Consider the following 14,644-nt stretch of genomic DNA (forward strand, 5'->3'; position numbering starts at 1 on the left):
ATCTGTGATTCAACAGTCTTGCAGAATTCACAGTGCTCACCATAGCACATACCCTCCCCAATGTCTATTTTTAATTTTAGAAATAAAGAGAATTCTTGTAGTCAACTAGGACTTAAGCACTTTGAAAGGTATCCTTTTCAGCATCCCTTATTGACCATACACATATTTAGAATAAGTGACTATCTTTCTCACTAGATAGAGAAACGAGGTTAGCAGGAAAGTATTTCAGGGATATTTTTTATTTGAACAAAATTCAGATAGCTAAGACAATAATAGCCTTACTAGGTTATATAAGGTTAGCTCCATTTGTGTATCAAATGCATGTCCACAGAAACTATAGCATTTGTGAATATATATTTTTAATTTCCACAAATTTACTTTTAAACTATTATTAGTAACATATATTTTCTTCCAGATGAAGGCTTCAAACACCCCTCTTTTTGTAAAATAAAATGTATCCATAGAAACTAAAATCTCAAAGAGGCTGGCTTTCCTTTATTTTGACTCTAAAAGTTTTAGGTTTTAAAAATAGAAACAAGTTGATTTCTGCAGTTTCTATAGCCAGGCTGCTGCAATCATAATTGGTTTTCTGGCCAGCTGTATAGGCCACAGATGTTTTTTAGCACATGTATGAGAGAAGTTCAGACCTTATACTGGAGACCTGAATGAATCCTAAGCAGGCATTTGATCTTCTCTGAGCAGGATGTGTGGGTGATCCAGACGTTAAACTATGCACTGTTTGGAGAAACATTCTTACCCTGAATCGTCCTTAGAACCGTTTTTAATTCTAGATTCAGTCTCTGTTGGAGAATAATTCCATAATTGGGCTTATTTTGTGTATTAGGGATACTTCCTCCATATAAATATTTAATGAGCTTTCAAGAGATAGTTCCTATTTACACAAAAATATTACATGTAGGAATCCACAGTCTTACTTGAAACATTCCAAGTACCTTTAGTTATTAATGCCACATAATCCTCAAATTAATCTGTGGATCAGGAAAATTGGGGGTGAAATTTTTCTCCATGTCCCCCTCCCCTCAATACAGAATTTTTATAACTCCATGCCAGTGGGGTTTTACACTTAAATGAAATGGGAGACTGTCTGCAATATAGTTGCTTACCTTTGTATTAGTTTTCATTTTTAGTCAGTGACTATAACTGGATATTAATGTGTTGTCATGGTTAATAATTTATGAATTAACTACCAATGCAATAGAAACCTGCAGCTCCATTTCTGAGAATCACTTATTCATGTCAATCTACAAATATGCTTTAATATCACCTAGATTAAAAAATATTTCCCTTGACCCCCCCCATATTTTTCTCTGCCTATTGTTTCATTTCTTGAACTCTGTACTGAGAAGAGCTCCCTATACTTGCTATCTACACCTGCTGTCTCACTCACCTTTCATTCTTAACACACTCAAGATGGACTCAAGTCCCTTCCACATAACTGGAATGGCTCTTTTTAAGGTCAGACGACCTATATTTTGCCAAAACTCATTCACTGTCGTCAACCTATTCCTTGTTTTAGTGGCATCTATGTGGTCGACCTTGTACCTCTAGCAGTTTTCTACCTATGCCTGGTTTTGTCTTTTTCCTGGGTGGCTCAGTCACAGTGAGTGTCCTATCCTTTTTTCTTCTTTTTTCTCTGACCTCTTCATGCAACAGAGCTCAGCATTTGCTCCCTCCCCCTTTCTCCCACCACTCTCCATCCCCTGATGATCACATTCAATCTCCTGGCCCATCTGACCTTTCCATTTGGGTCTAATAGATATCTCAGACTTCTTGTGTCCAAAATAAACTCCTGATCCCTGCCCTTCTTCCATAGTTTGTCCTAGCTGCTATTTTCTCTACCTCAGAATGAGACCCATCTTCTGCATTGCTCAGTCTAGAAACCTTGCGCACATTCTTTACTCCTGGCTCTCACATAGCATTCTCTGGGCTCCACCTTCACCACGTGCTGCCTTTCCTCACTGCTTCAATTACTGACAGCCTAAGGTGAGCCAATGTCGTCTCTCCCACAAGTGGTCTTCTTGCTTCCACCCTTGCCCACCGGCAGCCTATTCTGAGGGGCTGTGACTCTCAATCAAAGTAAGAGCTAAATCCTTCCAAAGGCCTCTGAGCTCCTAGATAATCTGTGCCTTCCCTGTACCCGTGATCTCCCTACTCCTGTCTCTTCTCCCTTCCCTCTCTGTGTCTGCTTCAGTCACAGTGGTCTTCTTGATGTTCCTGGAAACATACCATCCTTGGGGCTTTCGCATTGGCTGTTCACTCTGCTGGGAAGGCTCTGTTCCTGTGCGTACATTCCCAACTCTCCCTTCCTTCAAGATTTTGCTTAAATGCCAGCTTCACAGTGAGGATTGCAATTGGCAATGCATTCTTCACCTCACCTCTGAAACTCCCAGCCCCCTTGCCCTGTTCCATTTTATTTTCAACTGCACTTATCATCTTCTAGCATGATAGAATTGATTTATGTTTATTGTTTGCCTCTCCCCTCACTAGAATGTAACCTCCCAGAAGGCAGAAATCTCTTTCACTCACTGATGTTTCCCAACATGCCTAGAACAGTGCCTGGTTTAGAAAGCTCTCGATGTGTAATTGTTGGATGGATGAATAAAGGTGGAGTAAGTTTGGGCCGCACTATCCAAAATAGGTTTAAAGTGCTGTGCGTCCCAGCTTACCTTCCCCCCACGCTGTACATTTCTTTATCACAAAATTGCAATTTTCCTTACCTTCCCCCCACCCTGTACATTTCTTTATCACAAAATTGCAGTTTTCCTTTATGGAAAAGAGCTTTTCTTTGGTCTTTCCTTGTGAGTTTCTCCAAAGCAGATGAATGAACTCCATGTTCTCTTTGATGTTGCTAAGGAAGATGCCCGGTTCATGTTGGCAGGCCGTGTACTACTGGATGGCCCGACCAGAGTGTGTTCTCATGCATGTACTGCAGCCGATACAAGAGCTGTACCTGCCTCATTTTAGTTTTGTGTTACAGAAAGGTGGCACAATTATAGATTAAGGCGTGATGTCTAGGAGTACATTTTTTTTAAAAGATTTTATTTATTTATTTGAGAGAGGAAGAGAGAGCACAAGCAGGGGAGGGGCGGAGGGAGAAGCGGACTCCCCACTGAGCAGGGAGACCAACTTGGTGCTCGATTCCGAGAACCCGGGACTCACGACCTGAGCAGAAGGCAGACACTTAACCAACTGAGCTACCCAGGCACCCCTAGGAGTACATTTTTGATCTTCAAAACATATTCAGCACAGGGGTGCCTGGGTGGCTCAGTCATTAGGCGTCTGTCTTTGGCTCAGGTCATGATCCCAGGGTCCTGGGATCGAGCCCCGCATCGGGCTCCCTGCTCCGCGGGAAGTCTGCTTCTCCCTCTCCCACTCCCCCTGCTTGTGTTCCTGCTCTCGCTGTGTCTCTCTCTGTCAAATAAATAAATAAAAATCTTTAAAAAAAAAATAAAATGAAAGAAGGCAAAAGAAGCATGCCTGCCTATAATGGTCAATGCTGTGCCACAGTAAAATTAATTTATGTGCTTTTATGTGTGCCATGGGGGCCTTATCTGAGATTTTTGTCCTGCACCTACAGTGGAAAAGATGATCTGACTGCAAGTTTGTATCTGGCCTTAAATTCTAGGTCTTTCCCAGATAAGTCTTCAGGTCACAGTTTCTTTATTAGTAAAGTGAGGGCATAGACCAGGAATTCTCTAAATTACTTCCACTCTTTTAGTGTTTAGCATATTTTCATTATATATTATTATCAAACTTGTTAGTAATTTTTTGACAATTTCCTGCATTTCAGCCCACTCTCATTTAGATTCCTACTGTGTGCTTGTACTTTGCTGATCTATGTAGCTTCAGACATGTGATTTGAAGGCCCAGTTTCATATACAGATAAAATATTACATATTCTTATGGTGAGCTTATATTTATAACATGTGATTTTTTTATATCACATCTTTACTTTTTAATTTAACCTAGAAAAGTTACACAGTAACCAGTGTTAGTCTTTTTTTTTTTTAAAGATTTTATTTATTTATTTTATTATTTATTTGACAGAGAGAGACACAGTGAGAGAGGGAACACAAGCAGGGAGAGTGGGAGAGGGAGAAGCAGGCTTCCCGCCGAGCAGGGAGCCCGATGCTGGGCTCGATCCCAGGACCCTGGGACCTTGACCTGAGCTGAAGGCAGACGCTTAATGACTGAGCCACCCAGGCGCCCACCAGTGTTAGTCTTAATTTTTAATCTTTCAGTGCCCAAATTACTACTCTACTAGTAGAATAAATAAATAGGATCTGCTTACAGTTTTCAAGCAAGAAGAGAGCACAGAGATCATTTCATCCATATTCCTTATTTTACTAAGAATGGTAAAAAGACAGTGACTTGCCTGACATCACATAAGTTATAACTAAACTAAATGTGACTAAAACACACGTAGCTGGTGGCTCTCAGTCCTTTGTTTTTGAAACTACAATCTAGTTCAACTCTATGAGATGGCTGTTTATGGTGCCCAAGACAGACATAGGTATTACTCTCACGGAATTTACCATCCACTGAGAGATAAAAAAATTATTCATAATTATAAGGAGGGTTACAGTGTGCTATAATCTAGCACATAGCCAAGGAAATTGGACCTAGATGAAGGCTTACGGTAGGCATGATGATGATTTCATAGGAGTTGAAAATGCAAAGGAGTAAGTGTGGCAATGAGGGAAGAAGAACATTCTAGGCACACCAAACAGCCCATACGAAGACCTAGAATGAGTGGATGGTATGTGAAAGGACCTGAGTGAAGGCGAGAAGGAGCCCGAGGGGCAAGGGGAAGAGAGCTTAAGATAATAACCTAGGTGCAGATCAGACTTTGGGTGGCCATACAGACCATGGCACGGATTAGCTGGATTTGGACTGTAAGGTTCTAAGCAGTAGAGTGGCCATTCTTGGAAGTTGTGCAAATCCCTTGAGTATCAGTTTATTTCTAATGGCATAAAAGCAGAGTCCACGCCCGTCTTCACGCTGATCCTGACCCAAATGCTCAGCAGTGATTTGCAGGAGGCATGGGAGGTACAGTTGGTTCTGCCTGTTGTCCTGCCCTTCTGGGTCAGCACCACCATGGCCTTGCTGTCTAACCTGTTCACAGACTCATGTTTGGACTGGCTTTCTGACAGTGTTTGGAATGGTCCCCTCTTGACCTGGCAGCTGCCCACTTCTGCCACTTTGCCTCACTTGAAATGTTGTGATCCTATCTCAGTATCCGAGGATGCCAATTTGACTCTCAGCTGCTAGCAGCCTGTGGATTTGAGTCCCAGTAATGGTATTGGTCACTTAAATATATGTCTTTTAGCATCTAACCTGTAATCAGAGTTTCAAAAGAATTATAAGCATTTGCTGCCTATATTGCTTTTCTTTATGAAGAATGTGTGGCTTTTAAGATAATGGTTGAATTTCTAACAACTTATAATTTAGTTCACTTGCTCCAGTTGACATGATTTAATTTTTTAACATTTTGCTCTGGGTAGTGGACGTGATGAACACTGTGTGTTCAGCTGCTCTTTATTTGTTCTTTAATTTACAGTTTTCACGTGTACTGAAGAATAGAGCCTGGCCCACCTTTAAACAGGCCAAATCTAAAATCTCCCCACTACACAGCAGTGATTTCTGCCCTACCAACTGCCATGTCAACATAATGGAAGTTTCCTATCCAAAAACATCAACCTCCCTGGGGAGTGCATTTGGTGTTCAGCTGGATAGTAGGAAGCACAATTCTCATGATAAAGAAAATAAATCTGAGCAAGGTATGTTAGCTTTCAAAACTTTCTCAAATCACAAAAAGTTATTTAGGCAATTATTAACTATTCCAGCGTCCCGGAAATAGAATCAATTCCTGGTGTGTAAACAAGTCTGAATTTTAGAAAGACAGGGTTCCTCCCTATACTCATTTGGATAATTATACATAAATGTTTATAGAATCAAAAAGGAGTTATGCATTTTTATTATTTTTCCTTCAAGAAGAACGATTGTTCTTGCTTTCCTCACATGTATGACAGGCACAGCTTATCCTGCTGTGAAAACCACTAGTCTGAAATGGCCCTATAACTATGAGAAAACTACAGGAGGAGCAGCTTCTGGGATGCGCGGTGCCATTCCCCACCAGCACAGTAGAGCATGGGATTGAAGGGTATTTTAATCACAACTCCCATAAGCTTTAATTCCTGAATTAAATTCAGCATTGGATTGGCATTTTATTTTATGTAAGCCTGAGTGTCTAGAATGAATTTCACTAGATCATTATTGTAAGTTAAAGGCCATAAATATTATTCTGGAATGATTTTAACTCCTCAGGGAAACTGAGCCCTATGGTGTACATTCAGCACACAATCACGACCATGGCGGCCCCTTCAGGTCTGTCTCTGGGACAGCAGGATGGGCATGGGCTCCGGTACTTGTTAAAAGAAGAAGACCTAGAAACTCAAGATATTTATCAGAAACTATTGGGCAAACTTCAGACTGCACTGAAAGAGGTGGAGATGTGTGTTTGTCAAATTGATGAGTAAGTATTTTATTTACTGTACTTCTAAATGTGCCTAATAAAATAGCTATAGAAAATGTGGCTTTTGAACATCCATCAGTTTCTCTTTCGTTTTTAGAAATGTAAGATTGTGTGTGTGTGAATCATATAGATCCTCTTTACTCTAACACCTTAAGAGTGATATAACATGGCAACTATATACATGTATATTTTAAGGAAGCACTTAATACCAGGGAAGAGAGTGACAAAATTCTGCCTTATAGAAAACACTAAGTCTCAATGTGAAAATATTAAACTGAAAAATATGATTGAAAGAGTACCAACTAGGTATACAGATTTCCTGGTATCCTTGATAGGGCAGAACACAGTATTTAATGTATATGCACTCAGTAGATGTGTATGAAAAATATAAAATATAGCAAATCTTTAACATACTTGTTAAATGAGTAAATGCAAAATTATGTTTCGCTAGGACCAATGATCAATGAATGACCTTTTTTTTTTTTTCTTCTGATTGAATTAATGGTTTACTAAGCAATAACCCAAATAGCTGTGCCGGTCATTTGGAAATTTTTATCAAGAACGGAGAAAAGGAGGAAGTTAATTAAAACTTTTCCAAAGAGGTTGACTCTGATTCTTATTTAAAAATTTGATGGTTGGACAATTGCCTCAACTCTGTGGGATGATTTGCCACATCATGGTGTGTGATTATGTGTCACAGCTAGTCAAGGTCACTCTGTATAAAGAACAAGGGCTTTGGGATAGCTTGGTCTCTCATGTATTAAATAGGATGAAGAATAATAACAAATTACAAGTTTGTGGTGAAAATTATAAAAATCAATACAAAAAATAGTGCAGTGCCTAACATTATGCTTGCTCATCATTTAAGGGGTTGAAATTGGTGAATATATCTGAAGTTGATAGAATTCGAAAATGGCATAGACACCAATATCCTCTTTTTATCATGCTCTCTTTATGAAGTTAGACATTTAGATTGCTGTCGGATGTGTATTGTTTAATTCCCGCACATACATCATCCCATACTTCCCTGGATAATTCAGTTTTGACATAAAATATTTAGAACTTATTCTAAGCCTTTTTGGCAATTGGACATTATGCTAATAAAATCTTAATTGACATGATCTCTCTTTTTTAAATGTTTTCTTATTTTTTTAATCTTATTTATTTATTTGAGAGAGAGAGAGACCACGAGCATGAGTGGGGCGGAGGGGCAGAGGGAGAAGCAGGCTCCCTGCTCTGCAGGGAGCCCAACGCAGCACTCGATCCCAGGACCCTGAGATCATGACCTGAGCCAAAGGCAGACCCTTAACCGACTGAGCCACCCAAGCACCCTGACGTGATCTCTTATTTTACACATCTTTAAAATTTAGAGATCAAAATCACCATATTAGATGCATCATATTTCTAAGGTTATCTTTAGATAGTTACTGTTTACTATGCTAATTTGTTCTGACATTTTTATGAGTTAATTTAGACTTGAAATTCTGTTTTCCTGTGTCTAATACACTAGTTTTAAAAAAATTGTTTACTACATCGGTATATTATATTGTGACTGCCCCATTTACAGATGAATTAAATAGTTTGGGGCTGCTAAGAGAACAGGGGGCTATCTTTTAAGCAATTGTGTGATACTTTGGATTTTGTGAGAACAACCTTGTGACACATAAGTTAATATCTTAGGGCATTATATTTTGTTTCATTTAATGGAATTTTATTATATGATATGTTCTATTTTAGAAACCAGTTTTTTTTTCTCCCTAAAGTATTTAGGATGTGTACAGAGTAAGAATCTTTATTAATAAGGCAATAAATAGTGGCACTGAATCATGTATCCTAGCCCTCAGAGGGATTTTAGGAGAACATCTGGACCAATCCCACACTGCCAGTCAGGCCAAGAGTTATTTTTCCTGCTTTTCAGATGAGTCCTTTACCAATGGCAGAATCATTGATGTGCCTGAGCAGATACTACCTCGGAGACCAGGCCTCTAATGCATTGACTACTCAGCACTTCCTGGCAGTTGTCCAGACTTTGGCTGTCTTTGTTAATTTATTGATTTTTTTTTTTTTTTTAAGTTCAGCTGATGTAGATATATTTTCAAGAAAACAGAGCCAAAGGGCTCCCTTTACTTGGCTTAAAATGCTTTATATTTAAAGCACTCATTTAGGGGAGTTAAGCTATTTTTGTTAACCAAAACTACTTAAAATAATTACCTATTTTTACTTAAGATTTTCCCACTTTGTTATTCTAAAAGCCTTTCCCCCACTGTGCATGTTTATTAGGAAAATGACATGAAATGAGCAAGTGATTTGAGAAACTTCCTTGGTCTTCTCTGTGTGTACCATATATTTTAATTCTAAATGTAAATATGTTCCACATAATTCAATGTGCAATGTAATCCCTTTAAAACAGTGCAGTCGTCCAAGTGCCCGGATTCCCTGTTGCCCCGTTCAGAGATACTGCAGTGCAGTCGAGCTTGACAAATTATTGGAAAAGCTAGTTACTAAACAATTTTCTCACCAGGTAGTAATTATTCTTGGTCGGACATAGATGCCTCTGCAGAGCCAAGAAGCAGATCTCGGACACTCTGCCAAGTTTGAAGAGAAATTGCCTCACAACATCTCATTGCTGGCCTTTCTAGAAATCCTTCGTTCCTGGGAAAGGGCCTGGTCCTGAGCTTGTCTGCCTACCCTGCCACTTGGGAACACTTCTCCCAGAAATAAAATTTCCTTCAACACATAGACATTCCACTAAATGCTTCTACTTCCTTCAGATCCAAAGATGGGACTAGAGACACATTTGTTGTCTATTAACATGAAATAAGGTGATGTTATGAATTTATTCAACATTCTATAGTTCCTGTCTCATTGAAGCTAAATACTTTTGTCCTTCAATGGGCTATTTTCTGGGTAATGACACTTAGGTACTAGACAGAAGTAGAGGGCAAAATAATTTGTGGATAATCCAAAACCATTGACGGGACTTCAGAATACAGCGTTTGTGTATTCTCTCAGGGAGGAGACAAATAAAGATTCGTGGGGGCTGGTGAAGATAAGAAAGCTGAGAACAGACCTGCCTTTTATAGGTGCCAGATGCCCCGGACTGAGTGATGAACAAACCACACTGTGGGACACTTAGTGAGCTGGGCTTACAGTTGGAATAGTGGGGTTGTCAGTGGAATTACCTTTGAGGTTTTCCCAAGGATTTTGCTCGTAAAAAAAATGAAAAGAGGACCCAGCTTCATAAGCACTAACATGTATCATAGGGGTTTATGTGCCAGGCACAGTTTTATCAGTACATGCACTGCTTGATTTCATTCCTACCGTCCCTCTGTGATGCGGGTTATGAAACACAAGGACATAGCACATTAAATCTCAAACTTAAAATTTGTTTCCAAAACTGAATTCTAGATTTCCTTTTACAGAAAGCTACTCTGACTCCTCCCCCATGAAGGCGTTCCCTCTTTTCAGGAAAGTATCCCCCATCTCTTCAGTTCTGCAAGCCAGAGTCTGGGTATTACCTTTAATTCTTCTCTTTCCTGCCCCTTCACCTCCAGTACCTTATCAAGTTTGGTCAAGTATACCTCAGAATGTATACCTCAGAATGTATCCGCTCCATCACCATTGTCCGCTCACTAGTGCCCACTGTAGGAGTTTCCAGGTATGCCCTTCTAGTGCATTCTACATACAGCAGATGCCAGAGGGATCTGTAAAGGTATATCATGCTAGTTCCCTGCTTAAAACCATTTCATGGCATTGGAATACCGTTAAAATAATAACTACATTATTGTGGCCTGTGTAGCCCTACACAGTCTGCCCCTGTCATCTTCTTTAGTCTCATGTCTCTCAGCTCCAGCTGCACTAGTTTTTTCTGATCCTGGAATGTGTCAAACCTCTGCGTGGTCAGTGCTGCTCCCGAGGTCTGCTGCTAGCCTTTTAGGCACTCAGGTTGACGTCAGGCTAATGCTGATTTGTAGAGAGGCTCTGCCTACTTCCCCAGGATAAGGTAGATACTCCTATATCCCAGTCTCATATGTCATCCTTCTAGGTATCCTACTCTCTATACAGCTGGTTTTTGTTTTATGTTAACAAAACCCTAAAGCCTCACAGACTTTAAACAACAGGCTTTCTCTCTTGCTCGCTCTGCATGCCCATCTGGGTCATAGGGTTTCTGCTCCATGCTGACCTCACTCAGAGTTCAGGCTGACAGAGCCCCATGAGCTGGAATGTCTCTTGTCCCATCAGCGAGAGGGAATGAGGTAGGCTGCACCTTTGCTTAAAGGCTTGCACCTAGAAGGGACTCAGGTCACCTCCACTTACATCATACTGATGAAAACAAGTTTGATGGTCATTCTTATCCTCATGGGGTAGGGGAGGCCACCCAGCCATGTGCCCAGGAGAAGTGGGATGTGGTAGATAGCACTAATGACTTCCTTCCTCCCTCCAGAGTGTACAAATGATAGGCAGGGAGGGGATGTTCTGCATCATTTGTAAAGTATATGTATATAAGTGTGTGTCTCATTCACCCCATCTCCAAAATGAGGATCCTCACCATAATAATAGTCCTACCTACTTCATAAGGAGGTTTTAGGATTGAATGAATTAAGTCCTTAGCATGGTGACTGGCATAAGAGCTCAACAAATGTTAGGTATGACGAAAATGATAAATATGGTGATATTTAAGTCTCAGTTTAATAGAAGAACACACAGGTGGATGCAGGATACTATGTAGAAAAATCTTTATTCGTCAAGGGTATGAGAAGGAGATTGAGCCGCTCAGGATTTTAATTGAGAATTAATGGACCTAGAGTAGGTAGCTCAATATTTTATATGAGCAAAAGTGAAGGAAAGCTCTTTCTGTATGCACGCATATATAAAGCTAAATTTATGCATTATTATTACTTTTAAGAATCTGGAAATGCTATGCAAAAGCATGGTGTCAGAAACACTGCTTTTCTATCATTTGTTTGTAAGCCTAACACTTGTTCCCACGGGGTCAGTGCAAGCATGATTGCAGCTGCTTAAAATGAAAAGCAGTGAATTATATTATGTGAATATAATTCATATGACTTTGAAAAAAAAATGAGGATGCTCGGTTCCATGACTTCTAATTTAAAAGATACATAAAGCACAGAGTACTCCTTGCAAAATGAGAACTCCTGCATCTCCTTCCTCTTTGGTATTCAGAGTTCATCTGTCTGTGCAGTGTAGAGCTTGGGTAATTAGAGTTAATCTAATGTTTTAAGCTTTTGGGTGGACAGAGTAAATAAATACACATCTGTCTTCCAAGACATAAAAGTATCTGTGCAAATAGAAAAACTGTTTAAAAGATAATTTATAGCTTCACAGGGCCTTGAGCAATGTAACACAGCCCCCTGATTTTCACTGGTACCTAAAAGCTATAAAATGCCAAAATATTATTCAAATGTTATCTCACAGTGAGACCTTCCCTGACTACACTATTTGAAGTCACAGCTCCATCTCCCTCCCTTTCTTTATTTTCCTTTTTAACATTTGTCGCCATGTGATACACTATACAATTTACTTGTTTATTGTTTGTTTCCTCCCAGTAGAACCTAAGCTCCAAGAAGACAGGGGCTTTTGTTTGTTTTGTAAACTGCTGTATGCACAGCACCAAAACAGTGCATGGTACAATAGATGTGTCTAATGAACTAATTAGTGAAATCTCATAACATAATATTTACTCAGTGCACAGCATTGGGTTTGACTTGATGGGTTGTACATAAGAGGTATAGGACATTCTCATAGTCTTGAAATAAACATGACATTGCTGTGGAAAAATGAGCGTGAAGATACGTACATAAGTGCTGTGGACTAGAACAGAATGTCGCCCGTACTTGGTAAATGAGAAGGTGATTGTTGGCTGGAGAGGCCATGCAAGGGCCGTTTGTTAAGATATGGTTTAATTCATTTTGCAAGTTTTACAGCAATTTGTGTGATAGCAAAGACTGATTCCACATTTGCATAATTTTGAGTTAGTACTAACAAACTCTCTACAGCCCAACATTCAAGTCTGGAGTGATGGAATCCTTGCTGCCCAAAGTCCACATCAAGGGTGACACCAATTCAGAACTGAAGATTGTGTTTTAGCCTTGAGCTCAAGTGGAAGAACTTTACATTTGGGCAGATTCGCGACATGCCATCGTGACTAGATTGTGGATGATATGGGGGTAGCCCCTCCTGCCTCCTGTCCTCACATTGTATGTGACTCTTTAATGTCTTACGGTCGTGATGGCCAGAACACCTGCTTGTATGAGCAGTGAGAAAGGATTGACCACATGATATTCTTCCTGTCAAAGAGAGACAGCTTGGGAGAAACCCAAGGTGGGGGTAGATGGGTAGATGGGTTTTTAATATCTGAGGGTAAGCCAGTGAGGATATGTAAGCACGTTTAGTGTTTATTTTAATATTTGGGTAGCACTTTAAAGTTGTCTAGGTATTTTTAGATGGTAGTGATAATGGCTAGGGGAGAGAGGTGACACCCACCCTTTATGTACTGGAGTATATTCTCATTTCATTGTCACAGAATCATATGGGCTAGCTATTCTCCATAGATGCCAAAGAGAATTATAGTGTTGTTGTGATAACAAAACTAGTAAGTGGCGGAACCAGGTTTCGAGCACAGTTTTCTAGGCTAAATTGTGTGCTGTTTCTGTTACTTGTTCTGACAGGAAAAAGTGAACTTCATGTGACTGTCTTTTAATACAATCAAAGATTAATTTTATGTGAAACAGAAACACTCTAGAAATATTTCTAAGCCTATCATATTCAAAAAGTAAGGTACTTACCTGTGGCAGCCAGTTTGAAAATGTGCACTTATTTTCTTTTTTAATATCACATTGCAGCCTTATGTCTTCCATAACATATTCTCCTAAATTAGAACGTAAGACATCAGAGTGCATAGTACCACCAGACAGTGACAACGAGAAGGGAGAAAGAAATAGCAAACGAGTCTGTTTTAATATGGCAGGAGATGAGCAGGAAGATTCAGGTCATGACACCATCAGCAACAGAGACTCTTACAGGTAATTCATTAATTCCTTAAACTCATCTCATCAACACAGTCAAATGTGATTCCTTATTTTCCACAGAGGTCTTGAAAAAAACATTTCGATTATCATTTTTGTTTATTGCCCTCACAAAATAACCGCCGGCTATTACCAACCCCAGACAAAGCATAGTGTGGTCCTGTAGAATCTTTCAAATTATTCTTTTTTCATAATCTGAGTAATTTGGAGAAAGCATTTTTTTCTCCATCTCTGTGGACCTAATTTGGGGGACTTGTTCTGTTACAGATTATGTAACCTGTATAGCAGATAAGCAAGTTGAGCCTATATTAACATTTTTTTCAGATATCTGTTTCTGATTATTGGACTGTCGGGTGGTGAATAGGAGTTCTTTTTGTTGTGTTTCTACCCTTTTTTTCTTATATTCTGTGTTCTAAGGGAACTGGACTAATTTTTCCTGCTCACCTCCATGACCAGCTTTGTGTCTTTTTTTCTTCTCTTGCACACATTCTAAAGATTTTTTTTTTTTATTATTATTTGAGAGAGAGTGAACGAGCGAGAGCAGGAGCAGTGGGGAGGGTCAGAGGGAGAGGGAGAGGCAGACTCCCCACTGAGCAAGGTGCCAGAAGCGGGGCTCGATCCTGGGACCCCGGGATCACGACCTGAGCCAAAGGCAGATGCTTAACCTGCTGAGCCACCCAGGTGCCCCTCTCTTGCACACTTTCTGTACAATCTTGGTAGGATTGCTGTAACAAAGTAACCAAAGACTGGGTGGCTTAAACAGCAGACATTTATTTATTTGTATTCCGACAGTTCTGGGGCAGAAGTCCATGATGAAGGTGTCAGCAGGGCTGTTTTTTTCTGAGGTGTGTGCAGGAAGAATCAGGTCTAGGCCTCTCTCCTTGGTTGTAGATGACTATCTTCTCCTTAATGACTTCATTTTAACTTGATTAGGTCTGTAAAAACCCTCACTCCAAACAAGGTTGTATTCCTGGGCCCTGAGTGTCAGACTTCAACCTCTGGATTTTAGGGGGAGATGCAATCAACCTGTAACACCTTCTCT

The 14,644-nt window shown here is 39.9% G+C and overlaps 1 protein-coding gene across 3 annotated transcripts in view; it reads left to right on the forward strand.

Moving 5' to 3' along the window:
* The window catches only part of LOC102733166 (phosphatidylinositol 3,4,5-trisphosphate-dependent Rac exchanger 2 protein), a 197,125-nt gene that overhangs the window by 163,798 nt on the left and 18,683 nt on the right, over positions 1-14,644 (forward strand). For 2 of the 3 annotated variants that reach the window (XM_081816084.1, XM_081816085.1), the window contains exons 24-26: positions 5,582-5,801; positions 6,349-6,556; positions 13,420-13,599. In XM_081816084.1, the coding sequence (XP_081672210.1) occupies positions 5,582-5,801; positions 6,349-6,556; positions 13,420-13,599 (608 nt within the window). The remainder of the gene's footprint in view (positions 1-5,581; positions 5,802-6,348; positions 6,557-13,419; positions 13,600-14,644) is intronic. The other variant, XM_081816086.1, reaches the window with a different exon arrangement.

This window comes from Leptonychotes weddellii, chromosome 4 (genome assembly GCF_054177405.1).
Source record: "Leptonychotes weddellii isolate Sample4059 chromosome 4, ASM5417740v2, whole genome shotgun sequence".
Taxonomy (NCBI): domain Eukaryota; kingdom Metazoa; phylum Chordata; class Mammalia; order Carnivora; family Phocidae; genus Leptonychotes; species Leptonychotes weddellii.